This window comes from Alligator mississippiensis, chromosome 2 (assembly GCF_030867095.1).
Source record: "Alligator mississippiensis isolate rAllMis1 chromosome 2, rAllMis1, whole genome shotgun sequence".
Lineage (NCBI taxonomy): Eukaryota > Metazoa > Chordata > Crocodylia > Alligatoridae > Alligator > Alligator mississippiensis.
In genome coordinates, this window is record NC_081825.1 from 271,934,658 (window position 1) to 271,955,751 (window position 21,094).

At 41.4% G+C, this 21,094-nt stretch overlaps 1 protein-coding gene across 1 annotated transcript in view; it reads right to left on the minus strand.

Annotated features, from left to right (window-relative positions):
* The window catches only part of EML5 (EMAP like 5), a 231,977-nt gene that overhangs the window by 73,082 nt on the left and 137,801 nt on the right, over nt 1-21,094 (minus strand). The window contains exons 19-27 of the mRNA XM_019481686.2: nt 19,960-20,071; nt 17,900-18,027; nt 16,544-16,685; nt 14,874-15,026; nt 11,009-11,140; nt 9,330-9,418; nt 8,573-8,749; nt 7,113-7,314; nt 4,054-4,180 (exon numbers count right to left, since the gene is read on the minus strand). Of these exons, the coding sequence (XP_019337231.1) occupies nt 4,054-4,180; nt 7,113-7,314; nt 8,573-8,749; nt 9,330-9,418; nt 11,009-11,140; nt 14,874-15,026; nt 16,544-16,685; nt 17,900-18,027; nt 19,960-20,071 (1,262 nt within the window). The remainder of the gene's footprint in view (nt 1-4,053; nt 4,181-7,112; nt 7,315-8,572; nt 8,750-9,329; nt 9,419-11,008; nt 11,141-14,873; nt 15,027-16,543; nt 16,686-17,899; nt 18,028-19,959; nt 20,072-21,094) is intronic.

The window sequence follows — 21,094 nt, forward strand, 5'->3', positions numbered from 1 at the left end:
CAACTGCTAGCTCAACATTACATGGTCTGGGAACCTACTATCTCACTGTCCAAATACAGTTTACCTTGGAATCACCCTTAATCAAACCCTCTCATACAAAGAACACATCATTAAGACGAAAGCAAAGCCAAGTACTTGGAACAACATTCCTTATAAGCATGTCAACTTGAAATGGTGAGCTAGCCCCTCAACCATTCAAACCACTGCTCTGGCTCTCAGCTTCTCCTCTACCGAGTATGTATGCCTTGTTATGGGACAGATCTGTACATACTAAATGCCTTGACCCCATTCTAAATGATAGCTGCCAATGCATCACAGGATGTCTGAAGCCTACCAGCCAGAACACTGTGTACCTGCTGGTTGGCTTCACTCTGCCTGACATCAGAAGAGCAGTAGCCAGGGGGACAGAACAATCGAAACAAACTGAAGATGTGAGACACCCACTGTATGACCATCCCACAGCATACAAACATCTGAAGTCATGCAGGAGCTTCCTAACCAGCACCCAACCTTCTAATGCCACATTCCAAGGAGACATGGCTACAGATGTAGAATGAGAGGCTAAAGAAAATATCTGAGAGTGAAAAAGTATACATTTCTTACCACCATGGGCTGACAAACCATAGCAAAGGTAGAAATGTCTCAACTGCCTAGGTACCGGAGCTGGACATTTCAAGTAAATAATGAAATGAAGCTATACCACTGGTTCAACCACCTGTGACTGTGGCACAATGCCCAGACTTATGCAACACCTGCTGCGATGCCCACTTCTCGAAAGCACATGTCCAATGAAAAATCTTGCAAAGTACAATAAATAAGCACAAGCATACATAACAAAATGGTTAAATGTGGTGTAGAGACATGAGAAAAAGACGAGAGAACAACCGTTTCCCTGTATAGCTCTTCTGCGTTGGAAATCATATGGATGAATTGCAGACAGTTGTGTCTCGAGTTCTGGAGAGTAGCATGGGGACAGCATTTCTTCCATGCATCTCCAAATCCCTTTTCTTTCCAACTTTTTCACCCTCCTCCCCAACCCTGGCCCATCCCATCCACACTGTCACGTAGGGGAGCAACAGTCTCTAAACATTTCAGGCTTTAAAAACACCTGTAGAATAGTCTTCCTTTAAGGAGAACACTGCCTATCCATGACTGCCAGCACCACTTTAAAAAGTATCAGTGCTCGTCAAGTGTGAAATAAAATAATTATCTAAATATGAACAGTATAGTTTAGAAAAACTGATGCATAAGGCCAGTGGCAACTCAGGCATGGCTATCATCACAAACATCTTGAGCACTGCAGTTGATACCATGAAATCTATATAATCTAATATCATATAACACTTAATATAATCAATTACCTAGTACTAATAGTGTCTCTCCCCCCATACATAAACTTAGTTGTACTATCCATTGAAGTTAAAATAATTCTAAATAAGTAAGTCATATTTATACATAAATATAAATAAGGTACATGATATTAAATTTAATATTAAATTACATAGTATATATATATATATATTAAATAAGGGACAGCTTGAACATGCAAGTTAGTCCAATCTGTGGTTCTATGAATTTATTCAAACACTGCATACTAACAAAAATATATTTTCTTCAGATAATATTTTAACTTTTTTGTAAAAGTCAGTGTGCAGGTTTACCAACTTATTCACACTAGGAATGTCATACAGACTGCTGGTTCAGCATATATTGTATACTCAACTGATATGCAAGTGCATAAGCACTAAAGCAGCATCCCTCTTCAACTTCTTAAACAAATACACTTCAGTAAAAACCCATAAGCTGGAATGTATAGTACTATCTAACACAGAGATGAGTTGGCATAGTCTGCTATTTTTTTGTCATGTTCTGGAATCCAATTAATAAAAGTGGCTTTTCTACCTTCCAATCATAAAAATATTCAGCAACAACAAGTTGTACACTAAGACCCCCCTCCAGATGTTACATTTGTTACAGACTATATGAAAATGACCCAAAACAAATGATAATATGCCAGATGTTAAAGGAATTTGTCCCTGGATACAAATGGCCAACCTGCCACAAAAATGGCAGATCTGCAACAAAAATTCCTGTTTAAACAGCAACTTTTGTTGTGCCAGGACAATTTAATGTTTGGACAATTTAACGTTTGGTCAGGTCACAAGCCCACTGTGCTCTCTCTTCCCTTCCTCCAGATAATTGTACTTGTCTTCAGACACTCCAGAGCCTTGGTGGAAATAAGTAAGATTTATCTTCCCACCCCATGCTCTTGTGTCTAAATGCTCAGCCCATCTAGGGTGCATCCAGACAAGCACACACGTATTTCCCTGGGGATAAATAGCAGTGGCAGAATATGCATGTGTGCTCTGGCACGTGGTAAGCTGCCCCAGGTGGGACAGGAGAGGCTGAAGCCAGCACCTGGGCTGGCCCCAGCAGCCTTACCTGGGGTCATGGGGACTTCCCAGGAGTCCAGCAGCAGCAATACAGGAGAAGGTGCCTTGCTGGCAGCCAGAGCATGGCTCTGGCCAGCCAGGCTTTGGTTTTGGGCAGTGCATGCAGTAGACATGTGTGCCACCCGTTTTTTTTTTTCTAGCACAGGATTTTTTATGCTGAGGTATCCCAGGGTCAACCTCCCTCTCCAACCCCACACTGCAAATTAGTAGCGTGGGGAACACCTGCATGTGTAGTGTGTGCAGTGCTGCAGTGCCACATACTGCATATGCACGCTCGTCTGGATGTGCCCGTACCCAGACCAGATTCTGGATCTTTATTTGTCCCTCAATTTCATCACTGTCCTGTACCAACTTGTCCTTTTAACAAAGGGCATGCTACACTATGCCCCTCACCTCACTGCTTCAATGTACAATTTTACTTGTCTGAGCAGTATTGTAATTATCCTAGGTTTCTTTATGATAACTTACCTTACTACCCCCTGCCTTCATAGGAAGCAAAATAAAGTGAAAATGAAGGAGAAAAACAAAAATTAGTATATATAAAAGCAGATTTGTTAACATTTATGGGGAAAAAAAAGAATTACAATAAATAGTCTACCAGAAATTTAGGGTAAAAAACTAAAATACACACAATAGATCTAAGTGTCTTCAGTGGTCATAACAACTGGCTTTTACTTGAAATTTGATTCTAAGCTTTTAGAGAGTCTGATCCAACACCTACTGAATTCAACAGGAAATTATATTGGTTTGTTTGGATGCTAAATCAAGCTCCACTCCTTTCCCTATTTCCTTCTGCTCCTTTTCACAACTTCCTTACCTCCTCCCCTTGTTTTACATAGCTCCTAACCACCCTCCCCCTTCCCAGCTCTCATCCCTCTGCTCTTCACTCTCCTACATTCAAGTTACTCTGTTTCATCCTCCTTTTTTTTTTTTTTTTTTTTTTTACACTTGAGCATCATTTGGGGACTGAGAGCACTGGATAGTCAGTATCCCTGCTCTTACTTCTTACTTCTTACTGACCAGCATCAGAACAGCCTCTGGACAGATCATCCTCATATTTTCTGCAGGAGGTATGTGGAGTTGGAACAAGTTTAGCCCCAATAAAATCTCTGGAGAATGTAAGTGCAAGCCTACATAGATAGAGGGAGACCTGGAATTTTGGGGGTGTATACCTTAGCCAAATTTGGGTAAAATTCATGAGGATGATTAAAGGTCTGTCAAATTTCTTCAAAAAACCTAGAGCTTCCCATTATAATGGTTCTAAGAATACTTTAACAAGGGCTAAAACCAATTTTTACTATCCTCATTCTTTCAAAGTGAAAAAATAATCATCATGAGACAGACAATTTCAGCCTGAATAGTTAGTGAGGTAAAATTATCAGCAACTGAAAAAGGTCTTTTATAGAAAAATATATTAAGTCACTATAGGTCCTACCACCAGCTCCGTTTATCAAGTATTTTACAGGTTTTCAAAACAGCACATCGGAGAGAAGTGATGAAACCCTAAATGATTACATCTGATTATCAAATATTATTTAAAAGATGTTTCACTTATCTTAATGTATACAGCACAGCAGTATGATACCAATTTAGAAATTACCTTTCATCTAATGATGGTTCCTTTTGTTGCAGGTGAGGCTTAATTCCAAACATTGGTCTGATGTTTGTTGATAAGGCTTTGATGGTGTAATTAATTTCATTTTCTCGTGTCACGTCGCTGTCATAGCCTAAGAAAATCAATATAGAAAACAGGATTAAGAAATAAGAAGCAAAAAATAGAAACCAACTGCATTTATGTCAAGCATCACCTGCCAACATACTGGACAAGAGAAAAGAATACAACATTGAATACCATCCTTTAAATATACACACATGAAAATAAGTTAGCGCAGCCACTTAAAAAAAAAGTATAAAAAAGATACTAAAATAGTATCCTTTAAAAAGTAGTCATTCTAAAAACATCAGTGGGATGGTAGAAAAGCTCAAAGATATCTTTAAAATGGGGAAAGCACTTTTAGAAGTACTTCAAAAGTAGTAATTTCTATCCAATTATGTATAGAACATGAAACCAGAAATTATCTGCTAATTACACATATAGTTTAAATAATTTATTTTCCTTATTTCTATTTCTAAATGGCCTCTTTAGAGTATTTGCACTGTCTTTAAAATTTGTAAGCACAGCTATTATGAAGTCACATCATATATATGTATTCTTACACTTTCACTCTTGAGTCTCTTTTGAGTTTTCAGGTCAGAACTGCTCAAACACTTAAAAAATGATAAAACCCACAGAACATTAGATAAATGATTGGCATATGTGTCACATGAACCATTAAAGGTTAATTTAAAAATTATGCCTCTGGTATTTGAATGCTGAAATAAATTGCTGTTTCCCCTAGAGAAAACAGATCACTTAATTTACTAACATACTATGCACTACAAGGGATCTGCAGGCATTACATTTGTTTCACTTTGTGTGTGGGTTTCATATCACAAAACAGAGAGAGTCACATATTCATACTATTTGCCATACTATAAAAATGGTGGATCTTGCAAAAAACCCCCACAAAATAACAACAAACCATATTTACTTGAATATAAGATAAAGCTCCCTGCCAGCCCCTGGGCTAGTACCCGGGGGAGCCTGGAGCTCCCCCTGGCTGCTGCAGGGGGGCAGAGCAGGGTGGGAGCAGTTGTCTACAGGCTGCTTCTATTGGGTACGCCCACACATGCAGGCACGTGCACTTGCAGCAGCTCAAATAGCAGTATCCTGGGGTACAGGGCAGCCATAGAGACACTCTGCCTGGGTGTCACAGCATCTCTCTGGAGGCCTCAGTGTCCAGTTGCCTAAGGACACGAGCGTACCCTGTGCCACCTTTTTTCGGCTTTTTTTTTTTTTTTTTTGATACTGGGATTTCCTGGTATCAAACTTAGAGCCCATGCAGTAAATATGCAATGCAGAGAACATTTTTTTTTTAATCTTAGCATGCCAATTGTGGCAGCTCAAACTGCTTTGAGGTGCAGTAACAGGCATGTGTGCACTTGTCTGTTTGTGCCCATTGGGAGCAAATCTTCTTCCAAGAGGGAGCACGTGTAGATGTGCTCCCCACTAGGCTTACTGCACTGTATTTTTACTGTGCAGTAAGTCTACTTCAAATGAATAGCATGTGTAGACATTAGGCCTGTGCAAGGCGGCTAGTATTTGCTTTGGATTCGGCCGATTCAGAGGATAGTGATTCAATTCAGTGATTTGAATCACTGTCCCAAGTTGATTCGGCTGAATCTGATTCAGAGATTTGGCTGCCACCAAATCGGTCGAATCTCCGAATCAAATGGGTCCATCCCCTGCCCGCTCTCCCAGCCTGTCAATGGCTGTCCCACCTGGCTGCAGCCTCCTGGCTCTTAAAAAAGCCCCGCACTCACCAGGTCCTGCCAGGCAGGGGGGCAATCCCCGCTGCCCCCCACTGCCTCGTGCTGCATGGGGGACTCTGTCATGAGCCCCCAGAAGCCCTGATGGCTGCTGCAGCAGCTGATGAGCATGGGGCTTTCTTTTTTTCTTTTTTTAAAGTGCTAGGAAGCTGAGGCCAGGCAGGGCAGCCATTGACGGGGGTTGGAAAAGCAGGCAGGGGATGGAGGCTCATGGAAGAGCCACCTACACAACACGGGGCAGTGGGGGGGCTGTGGGGATCGCCCCCCTGCCTGGCAGCAGCTGGTGAGTGCAGGGCTTTTAGGTTTTTTTGTTGTTTTTTTAAAGCGCCGGAAAGCTGAGGCCAGGTGGGGCAGCCATTGAGGGCTGGGAGAGCGGGTAGGGATCGGTGGGTGCTCAGGGGGGCTGAGGGAGCAGGCAGGGGGCAGGGCCTGGCGGGGGTCCCCCCATGGTCTCCTCCCCCTTCTTACGTACCCCTCCCCCTACTTACCAACTTGGAGTCTGGGTCCAGTTCCCTGTGGTGGTGAATGGCGACTGCCTGAATCTATGAAGCTCTCTGAATCTTTTCCAAATCGATTTGGAGAGCTTTGAATTGACTCGGACCTTTTCGTTGGTCTCCGGATTCAATTCGGATTCAGAGATTCGGCCACCAAACTGGGCCGAATCTCCTCCAAATCGAATCAGCACCCAAAGCTTCGCACAGCCCGAAGCTTCGAGCAGACATGCCCACTGATAACTAAAGTCAAATCACTATGCAGAACTATCAGTAATATTTACAGATTGAAAAGTCAAACCTGGAAGAGGTAGCTTAAAAGTATTTGAGAACAATGATTAATACCAGAACAGGCAGGCAACCCTCACTTCGAAACACAAGCAGAATATTGAACCACTTTGGAAAGTCCTTGAGTACCCTGACTCACAAACCTCTAGGTCTACAAGATGACAAGGAGCCTTTTGAAATGCACCCATTAAATATGGCAGGGAGCATTTTAGTACTATGAAAAGAACTAAGTGTTGATAGTACTATAAATTTCAGAAACTTACAATAAGGTGGTCTGTGTATTCATCAGTCCCTATCTCACAGAGGGTGTTACAAGGTTTAAGCAGTGTTTATAAAACATTTTGAAGCATTTGGGTAAAAATAGCTCCGTAAGTTTTAGTATTTCTAAATGGACAATTTCCCTAAAGAATCCAAAATTGCTGTATTAAGCCATTTTAAAAATATTACTGACCTCCATCTTCTTCAGAATCTAGATCAGACTCTTCACTATCACACTGTCTGCTGTCTCGATGTCCCTCCATCTCATAGGTCCACAGCATTAGAGAGGTGTCTGCCCCTCCAACAGTGACTAACAAACTGTCATCATGAGTCCAACGAACATTTGTTACATGTGTACTGTGTGCCACATACCTTTTAAATTTTCCAAACTTTCCCTAAATAGGAAAAAAAAATCCCCAAAAGACAATAATTTGATCAGATTTTCTACATAATGTTAATCAACTGCTCAATAAAAATATATTTTTGTCCACTGGTGCATCTAACTTTTTTAAAACTCAGATTTTTAAAAATGTTCTCATCTGTATTTTTTTCTGAACTATATATTTTGACAGCTTCTTTAATCATCCAGCAACTTGATGAAATATAGATCCTTTGGTCTATTCAGAAAAGCCTTGATTAAGGCAACAAGGAGCAAGGTGACTTTGTGCAGACAGAAGTGACTATTTTCTCCTGATCTGACCACAAAAAGCAGTTTATAGCTGTGACCAAACACAAGTGCATGGCTGGACTTCAAAAATGGCCTATCAGGTGAAAACCTGGCCCTTCATTGTATGAGGTATCAGATAAAGACGTTTCAAAATGTAACGTCTTCTGTAACTTGTGCCTGAGGAGCTCCCAGCCTATTGCTGTTTTCAAAATGGGAAGAGGGAAAGGGAGCGGAGGGATTTTAGCCTGAGGTTTTTTCAGCCCTGCCCCCCCCCCCCGAGGGTGGAGGGTGGTGGGGGTTTCAATTCACCCACCCCACCCTTCAACACCAGTTGGGGAGCCCCAAGAATAGGCTCCCTCTGCTGCCAGTCCCCCCTCCCTTTCTGGGGACAGTGAGCACTGGCAGAGAGCCTGGCCATTGCTGTAGGAACCTGGCTACAGGCTGAGCCCACAGCTAGACTCCCCTCCCCCCTGGAACCAATAGTGAACTTCTGTTTGGTCTGAGGTAATGAAATCCTTCTGAGTTATAGCTGGGAGCTGCACTTCTGTGTGCACCCTACAGTACAGTAGAATAAATAATGTGCTTTAAAAATCTGCATTTTTCAGTAGATTTTACCACTATATTGAAATGGTATTATTTTCAGCAAAAAATAAAAAACACTGTTTGGATAATATTTAAAATTATATACAATATTAAAATTGCTGTTTTAACAGGTAGGACAATTCAGATCCAAATAATGCACACATGTGCATGCTACTGACATCACTTGTGTGATAGAGCATGTTGGGATGAAGACATGTGCAATGACAAATATATTCAACAATACATTGTAAATGACAAAATCATCTTTATTTCACTCTCTAAGCATGGTTACAAAATGTTTAAGAGAAATGTTACCAGATTTGTGGAGCAGTGAATTTTTAAACTCTGGTATAAGTAATTTTATCAACCTGTTTTCTAATACCATGATTAAGAAAACAACTTACTTTAGCAGGGTATCGAAACAGTTTCACAAACCCAAAATCATCGCCTGTGGCTAACACCTTATTATCACTAGTGAGGCACGAAGCAGTTACATCCGTGACTTCTCCAATAATTGGCCAGATTCCTTCACAGCAAGATCCCAGAACACTTGTCCACGATGCCCAGCCAATCTTTTCTACCTACAAAAATAACCTGTTTGAGATAGAGTATACTTATCCCTAGGCAATTATTCATCAATACGACCTCAACAAAGAAAATCCTTACATGTTAAAATATAGTATTTAAGAAATAACATTTTAATATTTTATTATCCTTGTTTATTATAATTTTAGAAGTTCCCACTGTGCTAGAAAATGGCTTTCTGATACAGGGTTTCAGAGGCATTTGGCAAGCGAGGGCTTTGGTAGCAGTCACTTTCCCATGCTTGTGCAGGGAAAAGCACCGGTTGTGGGAACTTCTCCTATGCGAAAAAGTAGCTGTGGCAACTGAGTCCTACTGCCTGCTTGCCTTGAAACAAATAGCCCCTAGCCTGAAAAGACTGCCAGCCACTGCTTTACATGGTTCTTTCTTCAGATAAAGATTATTTTGGGGGTACCTAATTTCTGTTGAATTTAAGGAAAAAGACAGCAAATAGCCTAACAGAAGTTTTCTCCTAGAGCCACTTAAGAACTGTGGCATTTAGTCTACTGATGTAGCTTATACTACTTTACCCCAATATGAGGTTTGCAACTGCATAAAGAGGCCTTGTTATTTCCCTACCTCCAAACTGGGAATTGTCTGCCTCTTCCCACGAGGAGCTTCAAAAAATAATTGCTCTTTAGCACCAGTGTTAACTTGTAGAAGTTTCCCTGTAAAACATAAAAACATACACTGATTTGTTGGATTGAAACACTCCAACTGAAAAAAATGTCCATTCAGAACATTCCTGTTTAGGATTTTCCACAGATGTATTTAATTGATTTAATTTAAAAATGCATTTGTAAATTAACCATGCATTTACTATTTAAGGTCCCTGCAGGAAAACCAGTTTTCCTTTTGAATGTGAGAATATGAAACAATCTGTTTTCTTGGATGTGAGATGCAACAGTACATAGTTCAATAGGTAGTAAATAAATATGTATTTGTATGTAAGGTGTATGAGAATCTAGACAGAATTCTTCTCTTGAAAATTTGAACTGTTTTAGGTAACTAAACTGCTGGTAGTTATTCAGTTACATGTAATTGAATACATGTATATACACTAGCTATATCAGCATCTCACTAAACTGAGAGAATGGCATCAGAAATTTACACTTTAGGTATGCTGGATTAAATTAAACAAAATCTACATGTTTAGGAGAACAAAGAAGACTACTCTCTGACTCCCCATGAAGCTTTGGCTACAAAGGACAGTTCTGAGTTAGGTGTCAGGCCCCAAAACAATGTGAGGGGAGAGTTAAACACCTAAAAACAGAATCTACAAAAGCTAGCATACTGAGCTGAGCCACTAAGGTTTGGCAGTAGAAAAAGGCAAGGCGAGGGGTGGGAATGATACCTTCTAGCATGCATGTGCACACATGCATGTGCATCCCTCCCCAAGACAGACACATTCCTCCACTTGGGATACTTAACCCTGAGCCAGCCCTTTCCCATGCAACACAGCAAGGAGAAGGAAGTAATGGTCAAGCAGCTTTCCTCTGAATAGCATAGTGATTACAACACCCACCAGGGTTGTAAGGATATTCTTCAAGGAGCTCTGCTACTCTGGGACTTAGGTGCCTAAATGCACTATTTTGCCTCAGGTGATATGAACCCACATCTCCCACCCATGAGAAGAATGTCCTAATTACCAGGCTGTATGGCATTCTGGAGTGGATCCTTCTCAATATCTTCAGATGAAGGTGCTTCACTTATATACAGTATGTAGTAAATATTCAGTGGAGCAGGAACTAGAACATAGGTCTCTCTCACTTCACCAAATAAGCAGCCTAACCATCAGGCTAGATGGTCACGCTTCCCTTCTTTTTCTCTCCCTCCTCTGTTTAAGTTTCATATGTGGTTAGGTATGTATTACATATGTCTATTGAATAAGGCAATAGGTGAGAAAGGTGAGGCAATAGTCTCAGGGCTTATGTATGAACTAAGGGCCCAGCTCCTTGACACTGAGGAGTTGAGTCATTTTCTGTGTGTTTGCTACCAGACATTTAGGTGCTTAGGGAATTTTAGTGGCAAAAACTTGGTCATCTGGGATATTTTGACATTAAGAATTAGGTGGCAGCTGAGTAGGGCTTTTGAGGATTTAAATTTTGGAATTAGACACATACAGTAGGTACCTAACCTTTAGTGGATCAAGCTCCTAAGTGTATAAGTAAATTTTGAGCATGGTATTTTGACATTTTTCAAAATTTAACCTGTAATTAACCTTCCAGTCATTATTTAGATACATTTGTATAACTTACCTCTTATGTCCCAGTCCATGTGTGTTATGTAACTGGTTGCTCCCTTGCAGATTCCTACTCGCTTACTGCTCATTACATTGTAGATGTCTACAAAGTTGTCACATGATGCCACAGCTAAGTATTTTCCAGCCCCTTAAATGCATTAGTAGAAATGTAAGACATTTAAAAAGAAAATCACTCTTCTATGCATTAGTGGATAACCTATTATCCTTTGACTTCTTGGAACTCAGTTAAGTTAAACTTTCAACTCTGTTAAGTAAGATCAGTGGTCTATGAGCTGCCTCCGGTATATCAATATCACAGAACAACCAGATGTGGCCCATGGTGCCATGTCATCCAGTCCATAGGGCTCTGAATGGGTCTGCAAATTTGGTAGTAGGTGAGAAGTGGTACTGCTCCCCTGCTGCCAAATGGGCCCATGGGGAGCACTGAGCCCTGCACACTGGATTTGGTGCCTGATCTCAGCTCACAGGGCTGGGTGGGGGCAGTGCCAGGCCCCAGGACCCAATCCCACTGTGTGGGAGACAGGAGATACAAGTGCTAGCCCTCCCCTCCCCCACAACTGAATCCTGGCATGCAGGGGGCAGGAGGGAGTGATGCCAGGCCACTGGGACCCAATCCCAGGGTGTGGGGGGTGGGAAGGAACAGTGCTGGGAGCCTAGGGTCTAATCCCAGCATGCAGGGCAGGAAAGGGGTATGCCAGGCCCTAGGACCCGATCTGGCCTACTGGTGATGGGCCCCACACCTCTCATCTGGCCTGTGGAGCCAAAAGGTTGAGTGTCAGTAGTATAGCCAACCAGGGTATCTTAAAAATGACCTGACAATCCAAACAGTTCTTGCCTGCAGAGGCTGGTATGCATAAAATTACAACTCAGGTATACAACTCAGGTATACAACTCAGAAGTGCACTATTCATGTGATATTTTATACAAGTTTTACCTTCTTTATTGATACCAATATATCTTGAGCTATATAGTTAAGCTCCTAAATGGAAACTTCTTTGGAATTACCTGATCTCAACTGCAACTGCTGAACCCTTTTAGAAAGCCAATGCTAAAGCATTAGAATCAGGGAGAATCAGAAAAAAGTAGGGCTAGAAGGGACCACTAGAGATCAGTTAGTCCAACACCCTGTCTGAGGCAGGTTCATCCCTATCCAAAACATCCTATACCAATACACTATCTAATCTAGCAAAACTAGACAGTCAACCTAAGCACAACACAAGACATAACACCCTAATTTGCCACAGGTAAAACAGGGGGACCACAGCGGCCAACATCCTGCTGCTGCAAAGTTTGTTAAAATACACTCAAGAGATTCCAAGTAGAGGGCCATGCCCCTCCTCCCCCGCCCTTACACCACTACAGAGAAAGGCTAAAACACTGATCATCCATACCAATCTTATCATGATGCAAAATTCCTTCCTGAACCCAAATACAACAAATCATCCTGACCCTGAGCAGAGTGGGAAGACCCTTTAGCTAGAAGCCTCTTGCTTTGGTCCCATCAGGAGCTCGGGCACACCCAAGTCAAAATCCCTAGCCTTGGCTGCAGCCAAAACCCAATGTTTCTGAGGAAGGCTTTAAAAAATCTTGACATGTAGCAGCAGGGGGGAAATATTCCATCCCATTCCCATGCACTAATCTACAAAACCCAGAAGCATGGGAAATACCTGTAGTAAAACATAGGCATAGTTATGCCTAGATCATCTCTGACCAAGGCCTGTCCAACCTCTTCTTGAATACCTCCCATGATGGAAAAAACCACAAGTAACTTCCTAGGCAGTCTATTCCACTGTTAAACTTACTATGCTGCAACTTCAAGCCACTGGTCCATGTCCTGCTCTCCACAGCAAAAGAGAAAATGTGTTTTCCCCTATTCTTTTTTTGTAGCCCTTCAAGTATTTGAAGACTACATTTATGCCCCTCTAAGCACCTTTCCATAAGCTGAACATGCCTATTTCCTTCAACCTTTCCTCATATGACTTGCTTTCCTTGTCTGGAAGGCAAGTCAAATGTCTTGTTTTCACCTGCCTCTGGAACCTCTCCAACTTGTCCACGTCCTTTTTAAAATACGAAGCCCAAAACTGCACACAACACTCTAGAGCTAAGGACAAAAATTCAAAGAGCCAGAGCCTGAGTTGATTCAACCTTTGCAGGTTAGTTTAACCTGAGTAGACTGAACCAATTTGCAAGTGAATAGACATTCACTTTTGACTGGGGAAATGCAGGCACATGCCTGCAATGGCTCAGGCCAGAAGCAGGGGGGCACTAGAGTGAGCCCTCAGTTAGAGGGAAACTAACCTGAGGGAAGGGGCATAGACAGGCCCGGGCGGGCCTGACTATGATTGGGGAGGGGTTTAAACTCCCACTCTGGCCTGCAGGTCTGCTTGGAGGGAGACAGGGAGAAGCAGGCCCTCTCAGAGGTTCCCAGCCCCCCACCCCTGCTCACTCACTGGCTCGTGGCAGGAGTAAGGGCAGGGCATGACTCCAGTAGCCTGAGGGGAAGTGGAGGTTTAATTCCTGCATTGCAGCAGGGGCAGCATGGGTAGTGATAGGCTCCACTTGTGCATCTGGGGCCGTGCACTCGGTTATGCGGCCCGACTCACTGCTGCCTCCTGCTGCAGCAGTGTGACCCAGGCTAGGGTGGCCCGATGGGGTGGGGGTCAGCAGACTGGGCTGCACTCCTGGGCCGCGGGGCAAGGCTGGACCGGGCAATGAGCCGCCACAGCCCAGTTGGGTCTGGCCACATGGCCCACGGCAGCCCACTCCTCCCACTCCTAGCGGCAGAGCAAACTATCACGGTGGTCAGAGATGAGGCACCAGTCACCCAGGTGTTCCAGGTGGTTCACAGTAGTGCCAGGTGCTCAGGGTGGGCTGCTGCAGGCCAGTCGCTGCCTACGCCCTTGGGCTGCGGAGCTGGTCCAGACCAGGCTGCAGCTGTCCATTGCTTCTCCCTGCTGCTGCCCCCACCCATGGCCCACAGCAGCTTGCCCTAAGTGCCAATCCCACTGCGAGCAGGCAGTGGGTTACTGGCACTTCACCCGCCACAATAAGTTTGCTCTGTCACTACTGCTGGGAGAGGGAGGAGGCAGGGAACCACACTGCAGCAGCAACCCACCTGGAAACCATAGCCCCCATGCAGGGCTGGAGGCAGGAGGTGGTGGGTGCTGACCCCACCCCCTGGGGCTGCCACAATAACAAAAAAAAAAAAAAATACTTTCTTTGGCTACAGACAAAGTTTAAGCGAAAACCTTGAGGCACAAAATGTCACACAGCCACTGCCCAATAATATCCTCAGCCTGAATGAAGTGGCAAGACTTTGTAAAGTTCACTATACTTAGCAGCTCCCATTGTTTTCAATGAGTCAACTTGACACTGATCTCTTTAATATTTAGCCTAAAATATGAGCAAACCTCTTCCGATAATCCTGCACTTCGAAGACACAAAGTGGTGAGACATTTAAGAAAAAACAAATATATTATTCCTGTTTGTTAAATGTAAAACATGAGTGCAAAGCTTTATTTCCTCAATCTTTTTGAAAGAGATTCAGAAATTAGGACACAAAATAATCTGAAAAAGATTTGGGTTTTATTATTTATTTTGTAATTTGCTTAGTTTTTTTAACCCCAAATTTCCTGTATTGCATATATAAAGGAACACTAACAAGGTTTTATATTGGAAATGTGACCTATCATTAATGTATTCTAACAGTTTATATGATAAAATTATGGGAAAAATAGCATGCTAGTCAGTGAAAAAGCCAAAAATCCTGATGTGCATCCTAATAGATTTATTCAGATGCAAAATTTGTTTAATCAATTTGGATATGATATGACAATCATTACCTTTATCAAATCACTCACCAGGAGAGAATCGAATTTCTGAAATAACATCCTTCCTATGGTGGAAAGAGACTAGATCCTCCAAAGTGTCTGCGTTCACAATCAAGAAACTTCCATCATTGAGACCTACAGCCAAAGCCTTCCCATCAGGAGAAAAGCAGCAACATCTGCCCCCTGAAAAAAACACACAGGAACTATTCTGTTAAGCTTCCATGAAATAGCCTTCTTTCCTAGGTAACCTTCCCCAAAGTTACTAATACTTGCTCTTATAATCATAGAGAAGCCCCCTTGTTTTTTGTTTTGTTTTGTTTTGTTTTGTTTTGGGGGGGGGCGGTTCTTAAAAACCTCCAACAAAGAAGGTTTCACAACGACCCTATTTTCTTTAACCTTTCCTCCTAGGACATGTTTTCCAAACACTTTATTCTCTTTTCTTTCTCCAATTTGTCTGCCTTAAAATGTATTCCACCTGAGGCCTCATCAGCATAAGTAAAAATGTTCTTGTGTTTTCCACACAGTACTTGTGCTAAAAAGGCTGTGATGTTTTTACAACATCACAGTGGTGATTTACGTTCAGGCTATTTCCAAAATTACTCTCTGGATTCCTTCTTACAGAATACTGTGCGTTTGATTTCTCCTTTCTAACTGAAATTCTTTGCACTTGCCTTTAATGAATTTAGTTCTGTTAATTTTGGTCGATTTCTTCAATTTATCAAGATTTTGAATCCTATCCTGTTCTCCCAAGTGCTTACAACTTCACTCAGCTTGTTGTCACCTATAGATTTCATACATGTATTCTTTAGTCCTTTATCCAAGTATGGAACAGAATTAGATCCATTAACATCCCCCTGTCTTCAGGGTTTGACAGCAAGCCATTTGTAGCTACTGGAATATTTTTTTCAACTTCTTGTGTATCCAACTTATTGTGATCATCTAGACTCTTTTGATTATAAAAAATAATGTGGTACAGTGCTAAGAGTCTCATTAAAGTAATCTACTACTTCCCCTTAACTATGAAGAGGACTTCCACTTTGTCTCAGAAGGAAATTAGATTGGTTTGGCACAATCTGTTCTGGACAAACCACATAGGGTAATCTTTATTACCTTGATGTCCTGTACAAAAAAAAAGTTTCAACCAACTGGCATATTTTGGTGAAAAATATGTTGGTGAAAAACTCTAATAATAATTATAGAGCTATGGAGCTAAAATAGCTAATGTATTTTCTGTCAGGTTTCATATATTTTTCCGGTAGGTCATCTTCACAATTTTAAACCAAAAAACCAATACATTTCACAAAATAGTATTGTAACCCTGCGGACTAGCTCAAATAATAATTTGGTAATTCAACCTTAATCTTGTAGTTTCTTCCAAAAACATCCTATTTCACAGTATATATAAATATACCTGTTTAAAATGCCTGTAATATTAGACAAATATATAGCTTTAAGACTAGTTCTTTGATTTTTATATTAAATTTAGATATTTTTAATTGCTAACACCTGCAGATAATCCTAAAACCACTTATAAATGTAAATATTGCTTAAAGATATATTCTCTTAAGTAGGTTGGGGCTATATAACTCATTAATGCCTTATCAATGAGCTTATATGAAGTAATGAAAAAAGTATTAATAGAATACTAATAAGTACAAGCTAAAATTAAGTAAAAGTCTCTTCTCATACTAACATCTTACCCTTTTTCAACTTGCGAACAGCTAACATGCAATGGCTAGGAGATAAATCCCATATTCTTAAGGTTTTGTCATCACTTACAGTGGCACAAATAGGTAAATGAGGATGGGTAGCTAGACCCCAAACTTCCCCCTCCATGTGACCCTGTAAAAACAAAATTAATCGAGTACTTTATTGTGCAAAACAATACATAAGGAAGTTATAAAGCTATGTATAATAAAGAAAAGCTCCCAAAGAAAACAATCTAACATAGTAATCAATACAAAATATCCTAAGAGTTAAAAAGCTGCTGATTAAAATGCAATTTTAAATTATAGTAAATAATATTTGGGAAAAGACTCTAGTGAGAAACTGAGCATTGGCCTGTTTTGCAGCATGTCAAAGTAAATGAACAGACTCTTTCCTTCTAATAGTCTGCAAGCTAGGGCTGTGTGAAGCTTCGGTCACTGATTCGATTCGGAGGAGATTCGGCCTGATTCGGTGGCCAAATCTCTGAATCAAATCAGGAGACCCATTAATCTCTCCGAATTGAATCCTCCGAATTGATTTGGAGTCATTTGACAATTTGGCCATAGACACAGCTTTATATGTTTTTTCTACCTACCTTGAAGTATCAGACATGGCTCGTGAATACTAAGATGGTGGGGCACATGGAGTGTCCCACGGGAGTGCAGGGTGGTCCCCAAATCGCTTGACAGTGGACTCAGAAGTGAACCAGAAGTACTTCTGGTTCACTTCTGGGTCTGCTGCCGAGAATGTGGGGGACCCCCCACCCCCGGCTCAGCAACTGGTGTCTCCTGGGTTTGGGGGGACATCCGGGGTTCCCCTGTGGCTGATCACTGAGCCAGGGAGGCATGGGGGGTCGCCTGCACGCTTAGTGGTGGACTGAGAAGTGGACTGGAAGTATTTCTGGTCCACTTCCGGTTCCGCCGCCGAGCATGTGGGGGACCCCTCCCGCCCCGCACTCCTGTGGGATGCTCCATCTGCCCTACCATATCAGTGTTCATGAGCTGCGCCTAGTACCTCAGGGTATGTAGAAAAAACATATAAAGCCGTGTTTATGGCCGAATCGCTGGTTCTCTGAATCAGAATCAAATCTTCAGATTCAGCCAAATCGAATTGGGACAGTGATCCAAATCAGCAAACTGAATCACTGTCCCCCAAATCGGGTCAAATCTGAATTGAATACTACCTGCTTCGCACACCCCTACTGCAAGATTCATTAACAAGTACAGTGCTTATGAGCTTGTGTCAATTTTATTTGTTTTTTTCTACTTGTGACAAACTCTTTCAGACTACCACATTCTAGGAAGGATATGAAAACAATAAGAAACGTGTAATTATAATTTGAAATATACCTGAACCAGCAGAGTTATTGGTCCACTTTTATCCACCTCTAGTATTTCACCATTTTTTGTGCCCACTAAAATATGACCATGTCCTAATGATATGGCACGTATAGAGGGATTATCTTCTAAAAGGAGACCTAAAACATTAACATTTTAAAAGGGAAAAACTTTAATTCCACAACTGTATGCAACTTATTTTAAGAGTATCTTTTTATAAATCTATACATTACACCCAATAGAAAACAAACATCAACATTGGTCCTTTTAGTGAAACCTTGCTTTGGCTCTATTTGTGTAGATTTAACACATTAGACAGTTTTAAAATATTGCCCTCTGTGATGGTTATTACAGGTTCCCCATACAATCAGGTTCCCAGTTTTTGTGTCTTATCCTTCCCCAATAAACCTGATACATAAAACAACTATCAATGATTCTTAAACTTATTAGGCCCTCCTTAAATTTCACTGAGGAAAGCAATAACTTTGCTAACTAACAGGCTTCCTGCAAACCTCAGTGAATGAAATTTTTATACATTGAGATAAGTTGCTATCTAACATATTTCTATACAACACTTAACTATAGCACCTTAGAGCACAGTATATTTATAAACAGGGTTAACCTATAACGGTCAGTGTAAGAGTGATGTTGTAGCCACAACAGTCTAGAAACTATGTAAGAGGCAATGATTTCTTAGGGTGATGCATTTTATTGGACCAATTGTGTAGATGGGATAGAGTTAGACAAACTTTCAGATGCAAAACATGCCTTCTTGGGTGTGATCACAAGGGCTAGAGACAGACATTCAAAAAGCCTGAGCCTAAACTGATTCAATTTTTGCAGGTTAGTCTGCCCTGGTTAAGCTAAACAAATATGTAACTGTACAGACATCTCCCCTGGACTGGAAAAATGCAGGCACATGCCTGCAGTGACTCAGGCTAGAAGCTGGGGGGCACTACAGCAGCCCCCCTTCCCTTACACAATGCTGAGGGCTTTGTCCCATCTGCCACAGCACAGATCATAGCCAGCACAGATCATGTGGTCTGCTAGCTAATGCTAAGAGGTGTCTGTGTAAGGAAGAGGAGAGAGGGCAATTCCTGTTTAGCAGGGAGTGGTGTGGGGGAAACCAGGCAGATGCCTGCAGTCTCTGCCAGAGCTGCAAGCAGGGAGCAGAGAGGAGGGACCAGCTCTGCTGTGGAGCAGAGAGCCCTGCCCAGCCCAGAGAGCATGCTGGGATGCTGAGGGAGTCTGGTTTAATTTAAACCAACAAGGGATCTGGAACAGGCGTTGCATAAACCGGTTTCACCCAAATCAGTTAAGTCTGATATTACATTCAACCAGGTTTATCTCAAACTGGTTCCAGCCATTTTCAAACTGGTTTATGTGCACTGAACGTTTGTTCTGTTATAGGTTTAAACCAGTTTCTGATGGCTTAAACTGGTTTAAGTGATCAAACCCTAGCTCCTCTGGCTACTATACTACAGGGTATGTTGGAGTCTATGAATTTCTCCCACTGATAGTGTTTCAATTTGTATAAATGATTAAACATCACAGGATCGGGGCCCAAAACTCAGGTGTCCCACATATACCTGAGTGTTCTAACCCCTGGGTTAGAGACTAATTCTCTCACTCGCTCTGTCTGAATATTTAAGTATTTTATACAAAGTGAAACAGCTCTAGCAGGAAAGACTAATGAAATACTACAAAACACCCTGGAGCTTACTGGTTAGGACACTCAGTAGTAGGTTCAAATACTCAGTTCATCCAAGATCAGATTCACTCTCTGCCTGCTTCAGAGCAGGAATTTGAACCAAGATGTCCCACATCTTACATGAACATCTTTATCACTAGGCAACAGTCAGAAAAGAAACAAATGTAACTAGACCCAAAGGTTTTCCCCAAAACTTTAATTTTCCTTTTGCAATTTTTACCACAACAAAATCTAATTTCCTCTGATTATGAAGAAAGACAATTCTATAGAAACACCTTACTAAAAAAAAGTGTTTAAAACACAGACTTAAACGCAGAGTATAGGGTGATGTACCATAAAATGACCTAATTCCTCAAATCACCTTTAGAGCCAGGTGCCAAAGCAGCTCGTTTGATGGCATAGGTTTTGAGACAGCGTTCAAAGGTATCATCCCAAAGAGCCACTACTCCATCTTTTCCTCCAGTTACAAATCCCTACCAAAAAAGACAGGTTAGTATTTTTTAAAGATTGTCTTTACTCAGTGTTACAATGACATTACCACATGCAATACTGTAGTTGTAAATTCACAGAATCTTTAAAAGTTGAGATGGAAAACACCTATTAAATTACCCAGTCCTTCTCCCTGCCAATGCAGTGCAGTATTCTCTGATACATTTCCCAATCTCAATTTAAAAGTTGCAAGCAATAAGGCCTGCATTTGCCATTCTAGGAAAATAACTTAACTGCCTCATTTATTCATTGTCAGGATATTTTTCCTGATATTCAGCCTAAATCTTGACACTTACTCCAAGTGACAATTAGTGCCTCATGTAGTAATATTTTTCCCCTTGACATTTGCACCCTTCAAATATTTGTGTAGGTATGCCCATACTGTATTATGATTAATAAATACTAGGTAACTAGTGAGTCAGAAGTACAGTTAGTGTTGGTAGAAGTAATATTTTTATTTTTAGAATTTTTTTATCCCAAAATTAATGACAGAACAAGGAGCAATGGTCCCAAGTTGCAGCAGGGGAAGTTTAGGTTAGATATTAGGAAGCATTTTCTCACTAGGAGTGTAGTAAAGCACTGGAACATGTTACCCAGAGAGACTGTGGAAGCTCCATCCTTGGAGGTTTTCAGAACCCAGCTAGACAAAGCTTTGACTGGGATGCTCTAGTTTGGGATGATCCTGCTTTGAGCAGGGGGTTGGACTAGATGACCTCCAGAGATCCCTTCCAACCCTAATTGTCTATGATTCTATGATTCTCACACAGAATATGTTACATATTTTATTCAATGTAACATAACAGAATTCCCACTCCTCTAATCAAAAGGGGAACCCTGAGATCCCCTTGGGCCTCAGAAAGACCCCCACTTTTACCTGTTTTATTCACTCTCAAGGTGTCATGACTAGGAATAACTTAACATAGGAGGGCATGCCACAACAAAATCAGCCAAAATGTCACCAAAACATAATAATAATAAACTTGCTTAAATACAACCCAAATTGGTAC